The sequence below is a fragment of the Mixophyes fleayi genome, chromosome 10, assembly GCF_038048845.1.
Source record: "Mixophyes fleayi isolate aMixFle1 chromosome 10, aMixFle1.hap1, whole genome shotgun sequence".
NCBI lineage: Eukaryota > Metazoa > Chordata > Amphibia > Anura > Limnodynastidae > Mixophyes > Mixophyes fleayi.
The window spans coordinates 97,253,146-97,277,309 of NC_134411.1; the positions used below are offsets into that span (position 1 = coordinate 97,253,146).

At 39.7% G+C, this 24,164-nt stretch overlaps 1 protein-coding gene across 6 annotated transcripts in view; it reads left to right on the plus strand.

Annotated features, from left to right (window-relative positions):
* The window catches only part of ZNF536 (zinc finger protein 536), a 403,907-nt gene that overhangs the window by 225,079 nt on the left and 154,664 nt on the right, over positions 1 to 24,164 (plus strand). For 5 of the 6 annotated variants that reach the window (XM_075189234.1, XM_075189233.1, XM_075189235.1 and 2 more), the window contains exon 6: positions 20,362 to 20,514. The exons of the other annotated variant lie outside the window; for it this stretch is intronic. In XM_075189234.1, coding sequence (XP_075045335.1) covers positions 20,362 to 20,514 — 153 coding nt within the window. The remainder of the gene's footprint in view (positions 1 to 20,361; positions 20,515 to 24,164) is intronic. 6 annotated transcript variants of the gene reach the window in all.

Genomic DNA, 24,164 nt, shown 5'->3' on the forward strand with positions numbered 1-24,164 from the left:
CTGTAAAGAGAAATAATCTAAAACTTTGTATAATAAAAGAGACTGCTGTACTAGGGCTAAACAAAGACATTGGGGTAAATGTATTAATCTGTGGTCTTGTCAAATCACTGTTTTTACAAGACTGCAGATTGATACATTTACGTCTATGTCTCTTTTATGTTTAATAGATGGGAAATTGTATAATAAAGATTTTTGGGGGGGATGATAAGTGTTTTTCTTTTCCTTTCTTCTTGTTTTAGGCATTGTTTATTAAAATATTTTTAAACAAGTATTTTGTGAAATGTTAAGTAAAGAGTCAGAAACACTGACATAAGTGATTTTATATATTAAATATGGAATGTCCATTTTTAGCCCACATTTACAATATGAATATATCAAACATAATATCAGAGAGTACAGAAGTGTTTTGTTTTTTGCACAATTCCACTCATCAGTCCACCAATGTTTTTAATTGCAGCTGTTTGTTTTTTTTGTTAGTCATCTGCGTCCTCATTAACAATCAAACACAAAGCTGTAAAATTCTGACATTGGAGACCAAACTTAATATACTTGTACCAGAGTGATCTGTGGCAGGAGGAGATTGTGAGGCAGGCATGGGATCTGCCCATCCAGTGATGCACCCTGCCCAAATATATATATATATATATATATATATATATATATATATATATATATTGACCAGAAATCACATAAAACATTTATTGCATTTTTACTTTAGAGCAGGAAATCAACTTGAAATATGTGTTAATGTGTAGTTAGGGGCGGAGCTACCACCACTGCTGGGGGTGTGACCATCAGGGGCCAGTGGGAGAGGCAGCTATGCCATGTTTCACCCCTGTGTGTAATAATAATTTATAATTGCATCCTGCACAATCTTTCAGGCTATAGACCAAATTTTTGTAGTACCGTAGCACCTATTGCCCCCAAAAAATATATTATGTACTAAGGTTAGAGGCCCATGTGTCCCTATTTTCACTGGACAGTCCTACGTTTTTCCATCTCAGAACATTAATAAGATTGCTTATTTTAGTAGAATTCAGACTCTCATTGCATCTGAATTGTCAGGAATTGGAGCAAGAAATACCAAAACTATTTTATTGCTTCTAGTGTCCGAAAAGAAATGAGGGTCACAGCTATGGGCCGAGAAAACATTATATAGGATTGTCCCAGCTTCGTCCCTAAATATGGTTTATTACATTGATGTTAAACACAGTGGAACTTAGGTCAGACGTTGATTACTAAGAGCTGACACTCGGCTAGATGTCCGTGTCTAACCAGTGCATACAGTAATGTTCCCTGAATGAAATGTGCAGTCTGCGTTCCTGTATGTGGTGCAGGAACCGCTCAGTAACACCTTACGGTTGGCAGCAGGAGTCAGACAGGAGGTGTCACCACGTGGCGGCATATTCAGTGGCTCCAGATCGGCTCCTTCTACACAGGGCCCAATACTCTGTCTGTAGATTACAGATAACCGGTCACTAGGCTCCCTGATGTCATTCCATGGCGTTTCTTTAGCAGCATGAAAGAGATCATGTCGCCCAGGACACCCTTCATGCTCTATGCCAGGCTGGATTGTATGAATAAATAGATGGATAGAAAGGAGATAGACATGGTATAAATATGTGATAAATAGATAGATATGAGGTAGATATTAGGTAGATATGAGATAGATAGATATTACATAGATCGATAGGAGGGGTGGGGTACAGAATAATAATGCTCATTATTCCGACAAGACTTACCCCAACGTCTTGACACCGAAGGGCTCCTTCCCGACCAGGCTCCAGGATGACTGATGTGCCAACCGACTGGAAGCAATCGCGATGAATGAAGAAGCCGGCACAACTTGATGATGTGACTGGTGACTGCGACGCTGTTATCGGTGCTGTTAAGGGGGCAATGTAAGTATGCAGGCAATGTACTTTACAAAGCATTGTACATACTTACATTGCCCCCTTAACAGCACCGATAACAGAGTTGCGGGTGCCAGTGATGTCATCAAGTTGCGCCGGCTTCTTCATTCATCGCGATTGCTTCCAGACGGTTAAGACATCAGTCCTCCTGGAGCCTGGTCGGGAAGGAGCCCTTCGGTGTCAAGACGTCGGGGTAAGTCTTGGCGGGGTAGTCAGCTTTGATATGCTGACTATCACCCGATATGAGGTTGATAGAGATTAGGTAGATACGTAGATAGATTTGAGGTAGAGAGATATGAGTTAGATATGCGATTGATAGATAAATAGATATGCAATTGATAGATAAATGAGACAGAGAGATATGAGGTAGATAGATATGCAATAGATAGCTGCTAGATAGATAGATATCTGATAGATATGCGATAGATACATATGAGATAGAGAGATATGAGATAGAGAGATATGCAATAGCAGAGTAGATATGATGTAGATATGAGCTAGATAGATATAAGAGAGATAGAGATATATGGGGCAGATAGATAGATATTAAGTAGATAAATAAAGTGAGTGAGTGGATATTTCCAGTTGCTTATTGTCTAATTTAGAACAGTGTCAATAACTACACGAGTAAAACATTGCTCTTTGTACAGTAACCTTATTTCCTATACAGCTCGGCATGTACAGTAAGACAGAAAACTAATTAAACTAATCGCTTGTTAAGCATCACAATAATAGGAGAGGAATAAGTCAATAGACATAGTGAGCTGCATCACGTTAACAGAAATCTCTAGGAAACAAAAGTTATTTTGACCGAATAAAGACCTGATATATAGGTAGGAAGAGAGCAGGTTCCGGTCTTTTGAATTGTGAGGACTCTTAGTGTGTGCAGACCCCATTTACCCCTCCAGTAATGTGTTTCGTTCACAGGAGATTACGTACTTAGCTTGTTTCATAGTTGTCTGACGGAGTGGGAGCCCGAGGCTGGCGGAGGGGGGCTTTATATCTTAGTAGTAAAGGGCTCCCTCTTTTTAAAGAACATAATTGGGATTGGGTCATCTGTATAATGTATGGCACAGAGCGAGACAATGTTTCCACTCAGGAGACAACCTTTAATCATTTTAAATAGAGTGAAATAGGCAGAAAAGGCTTGATCTTAAAATGAGCACAAAAATAATGAAAAACTGGTGCCTGACACCTGTTAAATATTTTTTAGAGAAGAAATTATTGTGAATATACAATAAATATAGACCAGATAAGTTCACTACCCCAAGAGAAAGTCACAAAACAGCTGACGGACATCACAATAGGACATGGAAAAAATTCTTATTTTAAACTGGAAACATGAATTAATTTTCAGTGATAATTTATCACAACGACCCAAAAGGTAAGACTTGTGGCAGCTACCAGAGGTAGAGATGATTAGTGTATTAAAGAGCAGTTGCCGATTACAGGCAACAGATCCGATAATTTAACAAAATTTTGACATTTATTAGCATTTCAGACAAGTGTATGTTACTTATTAAACCTGGTTCCCAAAGGTTACTTATCTGGGGTCTGGCATTCAGGATCTCCGACAGCCCCCCCTAATTCCTTTGTTCCCCTGTCGTTAGTCCCTTCTCTCCTCCAGGTGGCGTGTTTATTAAAAATGCAATGAAATAAAAATAGATCAGGGTTTTGTAAAAGTGAATGTGAACGGGATAATACTAATATACTTTAAAAACATTTTTTTTTCTTGAAGATGTCTTAGCAGCACTAGTCCGGGTCTGATCGCTGAACTACTGTCATTCTGCAAAACTCTTTAGAAGTAGTTTTGAAGCTGGTGCACCTGTTAACACAAAAGCAGGATACCAATAACAGGAATTAAGCTATTTTATTTTTTTGTTGATGTTGTTGGTGCATCGGCCTTGGCTTCTTGTCAGTTTAAGGATAAAATGAAGCATTGACGCACTATGTCCTGTTTGAGGATGAGTGAGATTATCTTTTCAATAGTTTCTTAATTTATAATGGCAATTTACGGTGCTGCAAACCTGGTTTACAAGGGCAGGGTGGTGTCAAGCAAGGACTCCAAGATAGAACTTAGTGTTATGTCAACAGGGCCGCCAAGAGGAATTTCGGGCCCCACTGGAGCATCTTCTTGTGGCCCCTTCCATAGCTGCCAAAGGTTGGTGGCTCCTCCCACACTACTTACAGGCCAGGGCTCCTCCCCCCTCTTAGCGCTGTAGGTCAGAGGTGCTGACGTTTTTGAGAACCAAGGTCATGGCTTGGATAGACAAAATTGTTTTCTATCAGATTACCAAGAAACGGGTCCAGCCAGGAAAGGTTTTTTTGGAAACAATTCTACTATAACTAAAATATCATGTTAGAGGTGTTTTCCACCCTTGTGAAAGTGATATATTTGCCTAAGCCTTATCGAATAGACTTTTCAAATACAATGCCTGATCATTACATACCTGTCTACATTGGTTGGACACGCACTAAGTTCCAGTTTGAGGGTAGGGTAATGCACATTGTGAACTTTGGTTTAGTTGATCTGCTGGACTTTGTCTCAGTAAAGAGAATTTCAGGCCGCTGCTGGTTGGCTTTGTGATGTCATGGTGATAAATATTGAATGGCCAATTTAGTAATTACGTTATCGGTGAACATCCTACCCTGAGACAATCTCTTTTGCCGCATTGTGATATATGTTGCCAGGCAGTTTTGGGTTGTATTCTCCTTTTCCAATTGTCAACAAGTTATCCAATGTTTGAAAGCTACCAATATGGTTTCCATGGCCATTACCAGTGCACTTTTATTAATATTTCTCATATCATTGTATTAAATTTATATAGAACCAACATATTACGCAGCTCTGTACGATCAGATAATTGCATTCAGGCATCAGTCCTTGCCCCAGTGGAGCTTACAATCAAATACCCTACCACAGAAACACAAACACCAGAGCCAGTTTACTCCGAAGCCAATTAACCTTCTGGTGTGGCTTTGGTCTGTTGGGGAAAACCAGAGAACCAGGAGGAAACCCAACTAAACATAGGGAGAACATACAAACTCCACAGCAACAGCACCTTGGTTAGGGATCGAATCCAAAATCCCAGCTCCGTGATAGAGCAATACTAACCACTGCGCTACCATGTCGCTACAGATTTAGCGCAGGTGCTCAAGCAATGAATTTACAAACTGTACAAAACACTGGCTCTCTGAGTTGAGTTTATCAGTCTCTTGTTCCCAAAGCTGACTTTCTAATACTACCATAGAGAGCAAAGAGATACTTATACCATGCAGATACACCTCACCAGATCCTTTCAATCTATGATACGTTTAACCTTGAGAAATCCGTCCTACCTTATACTTATCTGATTGGACGGGTCCCGATACCGTGTTGTTTGAGTACTTCTGATAACACTAGCGGGTGGCTTTGTACAAGGAGTGGCATAGTAACCTCAGAATGACAGGACCCATCTGCCGATGAAATATAATTGCTACACCGTCAAAACGTTAGACGCGTCTATGAGATGTGGTGTCCCAATGTCACTGCGCTGAGTAGATGGATTGGAAGCGACACTACACAAGTATGATGATAAGAATCTTTGCTGTGGAGGGGCAGAAGCCTGGTTCCTCTCTATAGGGTCTGAATTAGATTTAGACGCCTTTAATCAGCACAAACAAAATGTCGAAAAATCAGAACACACAGCCGAGACTGGATGTAAAACAGAAGAAATATTATTCGCCATGTACATAAAAAGGTAATTTTCTGTTTTGCTTTTCTCCTTTTTTTTTCTGCTGGTGTGTTAACGACTCAATTTGGAGAAAAAGGATTTAGACAATAAAATAGAAATATGTACGTACAATTACCAGTTAAAAAAATACAGTAAGAGGCGAGAAAAATATGCTTCCTTTTTAACAGATTGTGTATTTTATGCCCCGAATAGATAAAAACCTCAGCATCCAATAATAAATTCATCAGAATATTTATTTTATGGACCACATATGTGTTGTTGGAAAGTAGACGAGTGAAGTAATAAACATCAGACGCAAATTTATTTTCTGTGTGTATCCACCGTGTGGTAAAGCACAAAAAGAAGTTAATGAATTATTCAATATATATACTGTATATATGTGTGTGTGTTATTTGTTGGTAGGTTCTAGTCTGGAACCCCGTCATCCTTAATGTTCCGAAAGCCAGAAGGGAAGCAAAAGGAATTCGTGGTTGCGTTCTGGTGATAAAGTCTTACACATAGCTGTCAACTTTCTGCCGGGAGATCTCAGAGGGGAGGTCACATGGCTAGTGCGGAAGGGGGCGTGGCGTTATTGTGTCGCTAGAGGCAGCGGTCAAAGTGACGCAATTCTTTGCACATGACATCATCAAGGTTACTGTCCTGCCCACTTCGCTAAGGAGGGAGGCCAGAGTGGGCATGTACAGTCATCCATGCAGACAAAATCCTGTTGGCAGCACTGCTAAACATTTTAATGAGTTAAAGGGGACAGTGTGGGGAGAGACAGGTCATTTTTAAATGTAATTTAGTATATTTTAGGCATGGGGTTTGAAATTATGGAAAAAGCCCTTATCTGGAAATCCCCATGCATTCCAGATAATAAGAATACGTACAGTATATATCTGTATTTGTATGTCTACATCTAATCATAGTATATGGGGGTATAATGTACAGGCATTATCGTGCCTTGCACACAATGCCCCCCACATTCTCCTCCTTCCTGATTGGTAATTGACAATCACAGTGAGGTTAGGTACGAGTGGACATGATACAATTTCCATTGTAGTCTGTTTCATGTGGACGGTAGACTTTAACAGCTAGAGCACCCACAGAAGAGTACGGCAATCAATTAAACAATCGTTTATTTTTCTTAGCTAAAAAGCAATTTAAAATATTTTCGGATGACACACCCTAAGAATAAACTAAATCTTTTAAATAGATAAAAACCCTACATTTTTTTTCCTTACATTACTGCTGATGTTATCATACTGTGTTGCAGGTATTATTGTTAGGAATCTGTTTTGTTACTATGTAAATCTGCCGTTTTTTATACGCTACTTTTTCTTCCTTGGCTTTGAATAAGATCAAAATCAATACAGCACAAATAGCAGAAGTAATTGCTGATCATGTATCTGTGTCCCAGACACTTTTATAAAAGAGTATGTATTATGTATAATGTGACCTTCAAATGTCATGAAAGCGTTGAGCAATAAACTGTCAATATTTGTGGTTATAAGGGTCTCGATGACTTTTACAATAATTGGTACAGCTATATTAAAAGCTGGGATCACTCGGCTGGTTAAAGAGAGACACACAGGCCAAGCCTCTTCTGGGAATGCGTCTGCCAATTTTCAGATGAAAGATATTACAAGGTGCAGGGAATGCGATCTCTCCTGCGCGATCTTCACCTGCAGACGTGGTTCCAGCACAGCAGGGTTATTCTGATTAAGGTAAAAAGTAACTTTACAAGGAATTTCAGTCCATTAAAGACCCTAATGTGACAGTTTGTTTATATACCTGGTTGTCGGCAATTGCTGCTGAAAAATTACCCAACCGTTTATCTACGCTGCGCCCCTTACAACAGCGCCGTTCCTGGTTTTCACGGGAGACCCATCAGCTATGTTTATTCATGCACCTTTGAGGTCTGAAAACTATAAAAAAATTAGAACCTTTTGACCATATAATAAGGTTTTGAGTTCCGGAACATTCCTATAAAAAAATAATGTCTTTGTGTAATTCAAGCTGCCATGTCTTGTAGTGGGTGCGTTAAGACATTTATCATAATTATTGCAAGTTGCTCTTTCTGCTTACAGTGTTGTATGCGTTCTTTGTTTGATCTTTTTTCTTTTTCCAATGTGCCAATACACATAAAGGCAGTTCCCAAATATTAAGCCCGAATCAGGTGCTGGTTCCATATATTGCTACCAGGTGCTGATTATAATGCAATCCATGTATGTCTCAAAATTTAACACTGGGCAACGGTCTGTTTTGCAAAAACAATTACAATGTTTTACTTGACTCAGAGGAACCTAGAGGAAGTATAATAATATATTGTATTGCTGAGCAGGTGGCATCAGATGGAGAACTCTGATGTAGACCGAAGCAGCGGTGTAATAATGATGTCATGCACTTAGACATGACATGACGTGACATATTTTTAAAGCAAAATTTCTAGGGGGTTAGAATTCACTGTCTGTTTGTATGCCCTAAATACATGGGAATGGTCCCTTAAGAGCACAATTCTACTGTTCAAAAGGATTGTTCAGAATGAGTTACCCACTACCTCCCTACTTAATTAGTGGGATCACCCTCCTTTAACCCCCTTCCTCCATGTTGTAAGAACCCCCGATGAAATCTGGCCTCCACCGAAGAGGACCCGGCGCGCACAATCGGCGCAGTGTAATAATATTTAATATGCACATAATCCCCAGCAAGTTCTCCTGGCAGCGCCATTCCATCCATTGGCTGAACCATAGCTGTCGCAGGGTGTGCAACATCCTCTGTGGGGTGAGAGGGTGGCGGCATGTGGCCTCAGCCAAATTTTTGTTATGGTGCATTGGTAATTTCATTGCACGCCCCCTGATTCCATCACTTTGATGTGAAATCACTTAGTTTGTGATAGAATCAGACAATATAATATCATTATATAACTTTCTTAACAAATTAATCACCAAATCAATTTATTCACATAAACAAAAACATATTTACACCGACTTCAGTTACAATATTTTAAACTTACAGAGAAGAAAAGAATAGAGGTGCTTAGCGTTACCTGCATTTCATATTTTCAAACAGAACAATCTGGAGACAATGTCTTAATTGGTGTGAAAATGTATATATACACCCAGGAGCCCTGGACTGTATAAAAGGACAAGTACAGGCTTATATACAGGTCAGAGGTGACTTCCAATATCCTTGGGTACATTAGTCCTTATAATACTCAATATGAAGCAAAGATACTATCAGGTGACTCCTCATATCCAGGTGTGTTGTACCTGCACTAAAAGTTCTACATTCCATCCCGGACACTCTCACAATGAGTCATGTGATACAAGTAAAACAAGTGACATAGTATAGATATATACTGTATATACATGGTACCAGGGTCAGGTTTGCAGCAATGGAGCCTGTGGGCATAATACCTTTGTCACTTTGCCAGTCCTTGCACAAATACTAGAATAGAACATGCCCAACCCATCCCTTCCTCGGGTCATTCACATGCCACATCCCCAGTTAAATTTCCTCTGAGCCGGTTAATCTGACGTAACGTCGCTTTGGTCGGATACACATCAGGTGATCCTTCTCAACCTCCCCATCTTTAAATTTCGTAGTTCGGGGAAATAAAAGAAAGTGCCGTACGTGTTGTGTTGGGAATTAGATGCCTCTCGTTCTCTGCTGTCCCTAGACACAGGCCAACTGCGGCAGATTATAAATCCAGCCCACGATATTACAACGCAAAACATGAGCGATATGTAACAGGAGTTCTGTAAAGTCACACACGCAGCGGACAACATTCTCAGCTTTGACTGTCGGCACTTTAACCTCTTCCCCGCCAGAAGACTCGGTCACAGCGGTTACACGTCCAATTACAGCCCATCTCTGTGTCTTGTTGGTTTTTCCTCGTTAGTCATTACTCAATGTAGGCATCTTACAAGACACAGACACCTGCCTTGTAATTTAATCTGTAGACCCAGCCCCTCCCCTAGTCAACCTATTAGTGGGTATTTAAGAGCAGTTACGATGCTGCGTTACCCTCCTGCTCAGTGTCAAGGGCTTGCAGACTCCCGGCCTGTTGTCACAAGTGGACTCGGTTTTTTTTTATTTTATTTATTTTTTGTATTTTTTTTTTTTCTGACATTTTTGCTGCCACGCAGATTTTTTGGCATCATCACTTATAATCACCAGCGAGAAAACAGTGGTGCTTGATTCTGATTAGCCATTTCCTTCTGCTTTATTTTTACTTAAAATAGCCCTTTCCCTTAAACATATTTTCTGCCAATCCATGCTGGTTAACATGACCTTATATGGTTAGTATAAGAACAAAAAGGCTTGATTGTTGCAGAAAAATGATCCAACAATGTACATACAGTGTGTTTGTGTATATATATATATATATATATATATATATATATATATATATATATATATATGTTTACTTATGCATAAGTAGACCCCTCTATTCTTGCTTTTGCTGTCCAATATTTCAGTTTATAAGCAGTTACAAGCCCGTGGAATGTATTTTTAAAACGCTGTAATACATTTCCACTGGTATTATAAATGTTTGTGGGTCTGACTATAATTCATAACTTTAATATTTTAAATATAGAGTGTGATTTTCGGGTCTGTTTTAGATCATGACACCTGTTTACATCCAGTACCCTGCAAAATCTTACAACCATCATCCCATTGCCTCACTTCTCTACATCATTCAAGGGCCATGGTATCTAGCTATATACTTTATAAATAAATATTCAGTATATGAAGGAAGTGGTTGTGTATGTTGCACAGTCTTACAAAAACAGAAAAACCATTTGATGTACCCACTTTTAGAACCTTAGAAAGTTGACAAAACCTCTATTCTCCGCCCCACAGTTGGAGACGCGGACGGAATAACATACAGACGCACAAAAAGAATTCTGAGACTGTATTGTACGCACTCTTTACTTTCAATGTAGAAAAGTGCAGGTTGAGAAATAAAGGGAGGATTAGGGTTTAGTCTGTCCCACTAAGTGCAGATTTCCTGTCTCTCTGCTACTAGCAACTTATTTGTAATCGAATGGAACTAAGACCTGAGAAAACATCCTTCACAGAATGCCGTTCGTTCACATGGATATTTCAGACAAGTTACAATGAAGTTCTGAGGGTTTTTGTTTTTAGAGGGTGTTTCTTTAATTTAATATTTGCTTTTTAGCAAAAAGAGCTGCATGTTTTTTTCTTTTTTTTCTGGCGAAGTTAATGAAATATATTGAAATAAATTCAATACTTGAAATTAATCATTGACTTTTTCCAGCGGTATAACGCAAGTAATTTGTTTTTATAGATTCACGGCTGTTGAAATTGCAATCTCTTCTTGCTAAAATATATATATGGAGATACAGAGATATTTTATTTACTTGCCTGCACATAATGCAGAGGTAATGGTTATATATAGCTTAAACCATAAATGTAAATGTTTACTGTATTCCATGTGGCCTCATTTCTTGTTTATTTTTTTGTTCTATGTCTGTGTTTAAATATATTTATATATTCATTTTATTTGTTCTTAAACCATTTACTTGTCTGCAGTATGCATAGGTGGTTAACCGTACCCTTGTGTATATATTATTATTAATATTATTATTATTTAAATCATAAATGCCATGTAGTCTGTTAGTTTTCTAATTAATAAAGTGAAACTGACGAATTAATTAATTTTCTACAATATAATAAAGTCAATGATTGAGGCACGATCATAACGTTCCAAACCTACAGTGATATAATTTAAATGGCGCTACACTTGGTGTTTTCCATAGTCAGTCTGCAATCTTTAATCTTGCCCAACACATTGTGATATGGCAGCCAATAGGAGACCAGTAGCTCAATGTTGCAGCGAATGTGGTCCCAAAAAGACCCAGATATGCAATAATGGTCTAAATTGGGCATCATGGAATATTTACTTTGAAGACAGCTGTCATAAGCCTGAATATATCTGAAAGACTTTGCCCGATTACCGAATAACCTGATCTCATGCAAATTGGCTATCAATGTGGTGACGACCCTGTCGCTCAATTCTGCCACGTATGGGCACCCTTAAGTCTGAGATCCTCTGTTGGCACAAGGGAACTGGAGGGAATTAATTAAGGGAACAGTGATTCAAGGGATGGGATAAGTGAAAATAAATTCTAGTGACGCAATGGTAAAACTTTAAGCTGTCGTATCAGTTATCATTATGTTATAGCGCTCAAAGGTGCAAATTTGCACTGAAACCGTAGCGACCAATCAACAAGTAGTTTTAATCTATCTAGTGCAAGTTAGACAATGAAAGCAAATATTTGATTGGTTGCTACGTAGTGTAGATTTCTAACTATGTGCAATGTCATCTACTGTGTTTAGAGTTTTATGGAACAAGTAAAAGATAAGTGACAACAAAGAACTGTAAACACAACAGTTGAGAAAGGCAGTCGCTTAGTTTTACTCAGTGATTGCATAGGAGGGATTGTAATTCAGCGCCAGGGTTCGTACTAGACTTACACCTCTAAGGGGTAGGAGAAAAATCAGCAATGTTTTAAGTACCAAACATCCCACAAGGCTCCTACGGGACCTCATGCTGAATTGAACCTCCATTTATTAAAATGCGTTTACAGTGCAAACTGCTTAAAGTTACACAGTGATAAAACTGCTAAGCGGTGTCACAGACATTAACGTCAGTGCTGTCCCCTCCTCTTTTAAGTGAGAAAAATGGAGACACGCAGCTTTCTATTGTACAAGAGACAACGAGGGTCTGTATTCACGAGCATCAGACGAAAAACATTCTCTTATAAGAGGCTTATAGTTCAGAATATCTTAAAGGCTGCATCTTTAGTGACCACCCACGTACCTCCATGGAAAGCCTTGTGCCTTTGTTGATTTCTAATAAGCATGCTCAATTGCCTATCTATGTCATTACCATATCTACATGGATTAATGTTCAAAAATAGAAAACAAAAATACCAAGAATGGGGAAAGGCATTTTACTTTGCTATCAACCCTCCACCTTACATCTACTAGCTGTTTGACTATTCCCTTTTATGTCTCAAAATTTAAATTTAAACTAGATATAATCAAAAGCTTCAATGTTTTTAGTTTTTAAATACATTGGTTCATAATCCATCACAATGTTACAGAATAGTGAAAAAAACGACAACTTTAGAACTTTGAACAAGTTTGTTGCAGTCGGTTTTCCTGCTATAGGAGCGAACAAGTTAAACTTTTAACAAGCCCATTTCGTAAACAATTCTAAAATCACTTACATGATGCCATTATGGGCTGCTCTTTCTGTTGTATCTATTTGTAAACCATGTCAAAGGCAGATTTAAAATGTTTATGCCATATTTATGCAGTTTTATTACTGCAAATTGGATCTATGTAAACATTTTTTTTTCCCTACAGAGAAGCGATGTCTCAGAGGTTTAGTCGTATTCACAGATCTATAGCCTCGTTGACCGGTTCACATTCCCTTAATGCAGATCTATGCTTCCTAGCCCTGAAGTGGTTAAGTCGTTTTAAAAGAGAGTTGCATTAAAGATAGTAACAATCGGTTTAAACAGATTGCCATCTGCTGTCTAAGGTTTTATGCAAGCATGACTTCTAGTGCATTTGCATAAAAGAATGAATAATTTGAGTGGGGCTGTCCATCTAGTGGCCCATGGGCCGCACGTGCGCCAAAGTGATGATCATCGACATCTTTTTTTGTCATAGTATTTAGCATAAAGACTGAACATATATTCAGCTTTCTTCACGGGAATATGGAAAGAGCGCGGATCTGCTACAAATGACAATGGCTGGGTTTAGTTTTATTCACTTTGGGTAACATAACATTTGATTAGGAAGCGGTATTTCCTCGTTAGCAGCATATTGGAATTTATTACCCTATCACGAAAAAATGTTGACGGAAAACACCAGAATCCATCACAGGCTTCATATTAAGTCTACATCGTCTCTCTTCATGGCTTCATTATACTAAAAAGGGGTCTTTAAAAGTGTGACTGCCAATGGTCTCCATATTATAAGGCTTAAACTTATTTAAAGAACAGAAGTAATAAAGCTGAAGTAATGTTTTAGGCAGTGTGCGTATTGTTCAATAGGCATGAACCGTTTCTACACTGCCCTTGGAACCAACGTAGGTGGAGCCCATGGGCAGGCTGGGCTGGGGGGCAGGGGGGCGTCCGCCCCCCTGGGTCGGTCTCATAGTGGGCTACCTTGGGCTGGGTCACTGGGGCACCTGCATTTTTTACCTTTAAAATAGGCTGCAGAATCGAATCTTGCCCCCCAGGCCAAAATTTTCCAGCCCTCCCCTGGTGGTTCCACTATGAATGGGAACAAAGCGGTTTCTATCACAATAAATTGCGCTCACCAGAAATCTTGGGCTTGATGTATTAATATTCTCCGTTTTCAGAGATGAGCGTCACCATAGTTAACGTTTGGTTATTACATACAACGCAGCTCTGCTATAAAAATAGAGCAGACCTATTAGGGGGCAGACGATCTTAGAGCATGGAGGAGGGAGAGGAGCGACCTAAATGCTGCTTGCTAATGATTATTACCATGTAACTCCGTCCTGTCTCCCCTGGCCCTGCCACACCCACTGGCACAGAGCCTTGTCAAGCGACCAAGAGGAGGCAAATATCAAGGTAAGAGTCAAACTACTCCATTCTTTCATCCATATTTGCCTCCATACACAGGCCCCTTCACTTTTAAATATTCACTGAAGCGATTTGACTGACAGTAACAGTCAAAACAATTTCTAAAGGTACTAATTTGCAAAAAATATTGGGGGTCAATTACTGGTGCAAGATGTACTCTGCACTGCACATCTAAATGTGTGCAATTGTGCCTGATTTTAAGTGTCAGCGCATAGATATATGGACACTCACATTGTGCATGGTCAGAGACCATCTGTGCATCCGATGTGGTATGGTGGAGGACTCTGCCAGTTAGTATAAGTTTGTGGTCACATTGCATGGCTTTTATCTTCATCTGTACTCCACCATTATTATTACTGTTTTTTGTAGATTTGTAAGGCGCCCGAGTGCGCTTTACAAATCTACAACAGGGACATACGTTAAACAGGGACATATAAGGCAGACAGAATAAATGCAGACATGAAAACAAAGGGTATGGAGGACCCTGCTCATTAGAGAGCTTACATTCTAAGTGGAAGAGGGCACAGCTGAAACCAGAGGAGCGAGTGTGGCTCAGAGTGGAGATTGGGTCAACTGTGATTGTGTATTAGTGTGAGTAGTACCTCGGAGATAAGGTAAGCTCTAATAAAGAGATGGGTTTTCAGAGAGGCATCTAAAGATTTGAAGGCTGTGGGAGAATCTGATTGGGCGTGGTAGGGAATTCCATAAGTGAGGAGCAGCACGGGAGAAGTCTTGTAGGTGCGAGTGAGAGGTGGTTATCAGAGACGAGTCAAGGTGCAGGTCAGAGGTAGATCTAAGAGGGCGGGAGGGAGAGTATTTTGATATGAGATTTGAGATGTATGAAGGGTTGGTGGTGTTGAGGGTTTTGTAGGTAAGGGTGAGCAATTTGAATTGGATTCTGGAGGACATAGGGAGCCTGTGTAGGGATTTGCAAAGTGGTGCAGCAGATGTGATGCGGTGAGAGAGAAAAACCAGTCTTGCAGCAACATTTAGGATGGACTGAAGTGTGGATATATGGGTTCAGTAATGCCAGATAGCAGGAGGTTGCAGTAGTTAAGACAGGAGATGATGAGAGAATGGATAAGAGTTTTGGTAGCATGCTGAGTAAGAGAAGGGCGTACTCTGGCAATGTTTTTAAGATGGAGTCGACAGGACTGGGTGAGAGTCTGGATGTGAGGAATAAAGCAGAGGGCAGAGACAAGTGTGACACCAAGGCAGCGGGCTTGGGAGACTGAGGAAATTGTGGTGTTATTGACAGTGAGGGAGATTTCAGGGGTGGTGGGTGACTGTGGCAGGAAGAAAGATGATCATTGCTGACTTATTTAAATATCTTTTACTGCATAGTAAGGTTCCTCATTGTGACTATTCCACTAAATTTTAGAACATCAGGTCCTCCCAACACCCTCTACTTGTGGGTTATATAAAGAGGGCAGCACGGTGGCTCAGTGTTTAGCACTTCTGACTCACAGCGCTGGGGTCATGAGTTCATGAGTTTGTATGTTCTCCCCGTGTTTTTGTGTGGGTTTTCCCCGGGAGCTCCAGTTTTCTCCCACAATCCAAAAACATGCTGGTAGGTTAATTGGCTGCTATCAAATTGACCCTAGTCTGTGTGTATGTATGTTAGGGAATTTAGATTGTTGGGGCAGGGACTAATGTGAGTGCGTTCGCTGCGGAATTAGTGGCGCTATATATATAAGCGCTAATGAGAGCGTCACCAGTTGTAAATAACCCTTACTGTTTTTAAAAATTCCAAAGTTTTAGTTCTACATAAAAATTAACTTCTAAAATGGCACTGGTATTTTTAGATGAAAAGTTAAAAAAAACCAACAGAAGATTAAATTTAATTCCTTCACTAATTTCGAAGTATTTTGAAATCAGCCCAAGTACTTCAATTACCTTTATTACTTCGTGAGTGTTTTCTTTTTACAAATATTCCACGGATGACAACATTTGAATCCTTCAGTATTTTCAAGGAATTTTTAAACTGACTTTTTAAATTGCCAGTTCTGAAAGGCTCAAATGAACATAAAGGGGAAATCCACACAAAATTGTTGTTCATATCCTTCAATTAATAATATGATGATTTGCAAATAATTGTTATTAATTTTTCTGGTATTAAAATAAGCTCATATTTAAGTTTTCCTTAAACAGGCAGCTTGTGTGTTAAAGGTTTCTTCACTGACCTGTATATAATAGATAGTAATGTGATGGATGACCTGATCTACTTCAAGGGCTCTGTGTCTGGCCCTCCATCCTTCATATGGGCTATATAAACCCTTAATTTGAAGAATGAAAAATAGCCTGAAAATGACCACGGCACACCCACGTACCCCAAAATTACGTCACATGCCACTGAGATCTACCTCTTGTTCCAAGTTAGCCCCACATGCACTCAGACCCCTACAAGCCATGCGATCCCACATTTACTCCCGCAAATGGCTTTCAGAACTCATGACTCTCAGATCTCATCAGATCTCACCCACAAGCCCCATAGACCATCACACATTCCCATCAGACATATCCCCATGACCCAGACCTGCCATTCAGACCTCCTTATATTGTCCTCCAGACACATGTTCCCCAAACTTCCCCCATATGTCCATCAGACCTCCGCCCTTGTGCTCATCAGACCTCCCCCATATGTCTCCCAAACCTCCCGCATATGCCCATCAGACCTCCACCCTTGTGTTCATCAGACCACCCCCAAATGTTCATCAGACCTCCCCCCATATGTCCATCAGACCTCCGCCCTTGTGCTCATCAGACCTCCCCCCATATGTCCATAGACCTCCCCCACATGCCCATCAAACCTCCCACCACAAGCCCGTCAGACCTCCTACCACATGCCCGTCAGACTCCCCCCCACATACCCATCAGACCTCCCCCATATGTCCATCAGACCTCCACCCTTGTGTTCATCAGACCACCCCCAAATGTTCATCAGACCTCCCCCCATATGTCCATCAGACCTCCGCCCTTGTGCTCATCAGACCTCCCCCCATATGTCCATCAGACCTCAGCCCTTATGTTCATCAGACCTCTCCTCATTTGTCCATCATACCTCCCCATACATGCCCATCAGACCTCCGCCCTTGTGCCCATCAGACCTCCCCCATATATCCATCAGACCTCCGCCCTTGTGCTCATCAGACCTCCCCTCATATGTCAGACCTCCCCATACATGCCCATCAGAGCTCTGCCCTTGTCCTGATCAAACCTCCCCTCATATGTCCATCAGACCTCCGCCCTTGTGCCCATCAGACCTCCCCCCATATGTCCATCAGACCTCCGCCCTTGTGCTCATCAGACCTCCCCTCATATGTCAGACCTCCCCATACATGCCCATCAGACCTCCGCCCTTGTGCCCATCAGACCTCCCCCATTTTTTCCATCAGACCTCCGCCCTTGTGCTCATCAGACATCCCCACATGTTTATCAGACCTCCTTTACTTTCACTTACTCTTCTCCCCGTGGAGGGCAGAGCACACTGCACTCTCCCCTCATCCTCTGATGTGCTGCTTGACCTCCCCATATTGAGCAGAGAATAAGTCTGATCGGCAGCAGCCATTGGGGGCTGTAGGTGAAGTCTCGCAAAGCCATGGTGGTCCGAGCTCCTGCATCCCACCACTTCACTACAAGAGAACCTGGCAGCAAGTCAAGAATATTGGTTTTACTTTGCTGCAACAATGTTGTATTTCTATGCTATACAGTTATTAGTAAGTGCTGCAGAGAAGCTGTTCATATAATACCTTATTTTCAAGTAAAGGGTGCAGAAATACTTAATATCATATTTGATAATAATCCTATTGGAGGATGTGAATTTAAACAAAAAAATATATGTTCGTGGACATCTTTAAATCCGTAAACAGAAACCACACCTATCTATTTATAAATTTTTACAGTCTATATGGTTTCTGCGGCTGTCACGTAGGAGCTTTCTTGCGGCAGGGAATGCTTTTCACCATCCTTGCATGAAAGATTTTTTCTTTTTCCTTAAACAAGTCCTAGTTAATTTAGCAGCTGTGTAAATATTGATAAGATAACAATAGAATTCGTTCCCAACACATATGGCTGAGGCAATTCAATGAAGTAATGTTTCCGTGCTAGCATTAATTAAACTGCTAGCGTTCGAAAGCTATTATTGATCAATACCGGCTATGGAGCAGACGTATGCATGTATTTATTTATATTAATTTAATGCCAAATACGCTTTACACACCAACGAATCACCAGCTACCGATAAAGTAAAGGCAGCTGCTCTTTTAAAAATGTACCTGAAAGTGGGAACTCGAATAAAGGAAACTAGAATTCTTTAATATGTTGCATTCAATAAAATACAACTTTGCAATTGCATTACAAAAACTTCATAATTACTTTGTGTTGGTATCACTTGTATGTATTATGCTTGGTAAAAACTTAGTACACCCTCTTTTACTGTTGCTTCTCTTGTCTAATTATCACTGACACATAATGGAGACAGCCATTTTGCACTTATATAAAATAATATGCAGCCTATCCGTTCGCTTGGAACCATTGAATCGTGAATATTGGTCATGACTCAGGATGTTGGTGTTGTAGTACATCAGCAACGTCACGTGAGTTGGTTGTATTATCACGAATTATGGTTCAGGCTACAAAATGGCTGCTTCCACTGTGTGCTGTCAGCAGAGACTGTTTAGTAGAAGTCCCAGCCCACCTGTGTCACATGACTCTTTTTTTTTAAAAAACCTTTTCATGTTGCATAGCTATCCGTAAAAGAAAAACACAGCACAGGTAGTGCTAGATGTGTGTCCTCCACCAAACATTCCCAGTGCTTTCTCACTGTTTTTCAGGAAAATAGCTATCGGTTTCCAAATTGATATTGCACGATGGCTAATACCCTTTACAGTATTTTGAAAAACCCATGAAAAAACAATCAGGTGTGGTGTTATTTTTTTTTTTTTTATCATAAATCACTGTGGCAGGCTTTACAAAGAATGTGGTATTTACCATTTCCCTTGTTGTTTTCTTAGCCTGCTATTAATGATAAATGACTACCATGGCAACCACTGTCACATGGCACGTCATACTAAGCAGAGAGGCTTTGGAATGCCCATCTGAGCTTTGATTGCACTGTGATATCCTCCTCCACCCTGGCAGCCACTTTAGTTTTCCAACCAGAGAGTTTTCGAAACGGAGAAAATGATTTGCTAAAGGATAGCTAAGAAAAATAAAAAAGGCTAGAAGACACTTGGCTTGCTATTTAAAGGAAACACAAAAAAAGTATTCTATGTGTGATTGCTGCTTTAATTGAATTTAAGTAATTGGTGACTGCAACTAAATTCAATTACTTGCTTATATCTAAGGACGTGCCTAACTAATAATTCATCACTTGCCCACTGGGATTAAGAATAGTCAGTTGGCAAATATTAAACGGTTAAACAAGTAGAAAAGTTAAAAAAAAGTTTAAAAATAGATATTTATATGAATTTAAAAAATAACAATGACATTAATCGGTTCTATAAGAAAGCTGTAATCTCATGTAATCATGGTTTTTAAGCACTAATGAAACACAACTTGCTCATGTACGACGAATGCTCTATGTTGCTTTGTTGGTGTTCCCAATGTTGGGTGCGTTTCATAGTAAGATCTGGGAGTGATTCACAAATGTCTCAGCTTTCAGTGATTTAGAACTTTGTTGCCAGACTGCCGTTCTAAGCACCCCTAAAATGAATAAGTGATCTCAAGCCAAGTAGATCCAAGGATCTCATTGATCACAAATTATGTAACGTAAAACGAGTGTTACCTGATTGCACACTGGACCTGTTCTAACTTCTAACTTTTGGGTGTTTTGACTTGTAGAAATAAATTGCAGGCATCTGCCTCCGCAGCTGTCTCTCCTATATAGCCCTACACTATTAAGATACCATATGCTGCTTTAAAATAATGATTAAAAAGATGAAATTATCCCCACGAATCATAATCAGAAGAATTGAGAGAAGAAATGAAAGAGACAGGCGTATTAGTGATGCTCTCCCTGCTATATCTGAACAGCTTCCGGCTGAAGTGATGTTAGAAGTGATCGTCTCTGTGTTACAGATATGGGGGACGACACTGGACGGTGTATGGGAGCACAGCAGCAAGCTATGATGAGGGATAGAAACCTTGGCTCAGCTGTGAAGGACTGCCCTTACTGTGGAAAAACCTTTAGGACATCCCATCACCTAAAGGTACATTTGAGGATACACACAGGTAAGGACCCAGGAGGAGAATTTGGTTCTGGTTTTACGTGGCGTTGTGTGATATAGGGTTTTACCCATCACTATGTTCTGTAAAAAGTCACCCAGCCCCTCCTACATTTATACATGTTATATACTTTGTTCTAAAGCAACATAATATCACTTCACCCTGCTCAGGGTCTCTGCATTGTCTGCGTCCGACAATTTCCGAGCGAGAGAATCTCTCTGTTCTTTGGCCATTCATGTGGGAGATTAAGTTGCATCCAATACAGACATGCCCATTAACAATCCAATCAGTTTTGATTAGATCTTTACTGGGCTGTGGCATTAATCACCTACAGTCTTTCCATTTGACGGTATAACTTCTTCCTTTGCTGACTCACAAGAGTCTAATGGCATTGAGGCATCCCCTGGCATTATCAGGGAATCACTGTTTAATTGGCTAGGAGACACTTGGAGTTAGCAGGACATTCTAGGCTGCAGAAGGTAGTAATGAACTAGATGTGTGTTGTAACCAACCAATGATGTGTTTGTCTTTTTCAAATGGGAACACCCCACAAGTATGGTCCAAAGAATTAGGGAATATGGACTTCAAATTTATTTTTTTATAAACCTAAGCTGAGTAGACTGAGGATAGTGTTTAGTAAAGAGTAAAGAGCTTTTTTAATATATTTGCTTTAAAATATACCATGCATTTTAGATTGGACTTAAAAGATGGATTTCACAATATCTCCTAAGCTAAGATCTACCGTTATGCAGATCTTAGGAGATTTTTGACTTAAGACTTTTCTGAGCAGCCTAACAGTTGGGTACCTTAAGTTTGTCCTGAATTCCCGGAGCTTTAGTCCAAAGTCCTGTCTCCATCAGATGTTCTACATATGAGTGAGGATTGTGGTGATGTCTTAGAAAAGTAGCTTTAACACGTACTACTCCCAACAAGTATCTAAATTGCAGTTTTATGACGGAATCCTTGAAAAAGATAAGTAAAAAAGAGGAGTCTGTATAACTGGTAGTTAGAAGCTTCTATTGACATGAATGGAGGAAGGAAGATATACTTCACGAAGGGACAATAGAAAATTGTACAGGGATTGATATAGACACTTGGCCTCAGAGCCCCATTCTCCTTGTGCCCAAGGTATTCCGGTAATAAGGTATCATCATATGCTTTCAGCAAGGCGTTTTTTGTACCACCCAGGCACTTCAATTGATAAAACAGGTGGTCCTATGATGGCAGGCATTCGTAGTGATGTTTTTACCCTTTGCACTATGCGTATCTTCAACCGCACTGTCACAAAATAAATGTAAGAGCAGAGTGATTTTTAAGAGGGTGATTCCCAAAAGCGGTATGTGTGTGAAAACTACCGTATGAACCGATGGCTCCCATCTTTAATTTTTTAGACGTCTAGGATATCCTTCTGACATGATGTTTTTGCAGCCTGTACATTCCACCCTTTGCAACTTCTTAGTGTCAACACAGTAAAACAACGTGTATCAGTGGAGAGAATTATAGGGAAGTAATATGCATGTTGCTATAACACCCATCGGCAATGTAGTGTCTACCGCCCTGTTGTCGGAATCCTGTATTGGTAAGATAACTACCACTAGGGTAAGGGGTAAGAGCGGAATTTGTCAGGCAAAGAGCACTTATATATGTGCAATGTTGTAGATTCTACAGACACACGGGGCATTGGTGAACCAGTTGAGTATCTGTTGTGATCTTTGCTGTTTCGAAGCATCATTATGCAGCTACAGAACTTTGCAGCACACGGTGGACGAGGCCTGTAATCAGGGGGATCATTAAAACTGCAGAGACAAACCTCTAGCTGCCAAGGATTGCTCAATATTCTGCTCAAAATTTGCTCACTCTGCAATGGATGCCAATTTTGGAAGAATACATTTAATATAAAAAACCTTGACATTAGATTTAATCTCCCATCCTGTACGCAGGACAAAAGACTTAGTTCAGCCCCCAAGCCAGCAGTACCAGAATGATTGACACTGCTGGTTCTTCTATATTGACAGGACACTGCCTTCTCTTTTACTAGATTGTTCAGAGGAATACAGGAGCTTAGGTGAGGTCTAACAGTGCTGGAAAGGCAGAGCTGCATACCCCCCAACTGTCCCGAATTTCAGCAGGACAGTTCGGAAACACAGACCAGAAAAGGGGGAGACTTGCTCAAAATGGTTGAAGTTTCATCCAAAAGTTGTCATTTTGTTGAATCCTTGGTTGGTTTTGGGCAGAGCTCATTTTGTCCCTTTTTTGCATGTCTCAATGTTGGGAGGGATGGAGCTGAATAATCTGTGCTTGCCCGGGTGCTAATTCTTCAAAAAGGCACCATTCACTAGAGGTGAGATCACCAAATGTCCCTTGCAATGGTTGTAATTAGAATAATAGTGCATTACTTGCTATGGTGGGAGCAATGCAGTATTATGGTAGATGACTGGTCCTTAAAAAGGAATCTAATTACTGTAATCAATCGAAACATAAGTTCCACAACATTTTATACAGTCCTGAAAACAGTAGGACTATGTAACCGTGTTGAAGATCTGTAACCTGTACATTTCCTACTATTCTTTCCCTGGTTATAATGGATACACAACATTCTATACTGTTTAAGGCCATATCCATCACCCCTATGGGGGTTCCAAGTTTTATAGCTTAAATACGTAGAGACTGTAAATAGATTTCGGCTTATATAAGGATAAGTGATAAAAAATATACAGTAAAACCTATTTAATTTAGCAGTGCTTTTATGCTTTCTGCAATTAAAGTAATTTTCTTTTGTTATCTGTGGAAAAAGCAAAGTTTGCTTATTAGTTGGGTTCAACTTTATAGTACCCTCTGTCCCAGGCAGACAGATCATGTTATCAAACTCTGTTTAGTTAATTTATTTCGGCTTTTTCCCAAAACTGTTTTTTGGGTTTTTTTTATTTAAATTTTAACTTTTTTTTTTTTTCAACTTGTAACAATGCAGCCCTTGCGATTTCTGGCTTAATGACATCCCAAACTTTTGCTGGGAATAATTGATTGAATTTAAATTTCTTTAAAAGTTTAAGAGGTAATGTTACAGTATAAATTTCATACCAAACACTAAGTAGGGAAATATCCATTAGCGAAATTAACTACAGTTTCTAGGTAGCTAACAATGTTCAGTATACAGTAGGGCATGGCTAATGAACACTGCAGTGGGTGATATTTCATTATATAAATTAATGCTCACATTTTAATGGGAAAGTCACATAATGAATCTCGGCTTCAGTGACAGCAATTAGAGGCACAGATTGTCCCCTTCTGGACACGACACTGTTTAGCAATAAGCAGCTGTGTAGAAGATCTCCAGGTTTACAACGTATATAGGCTTTGGGGGCAAATTAGTATACAATTTATATTAATGTAGTGAAACTTCATTGTATCTATCTCTCCTTGTATTACTTAAGTAAAGAGATTTGGAAATTCTAAATAAATATCACGAGTTATGCAGAAAAATAACTTGTAAAATAAAAAAAAAACTTCAATCAGATTAAACTCTTAATGCTGGATATTGGTCAGGAAGCAACATAGTTTATTTTCATGATATATTATTTTTTTTTTGCTATTAAATAAGTATAAAATAGTGTCATCTAGGAGACATTGCTAAATTCTACAAGTGTTAAAATTGCTTC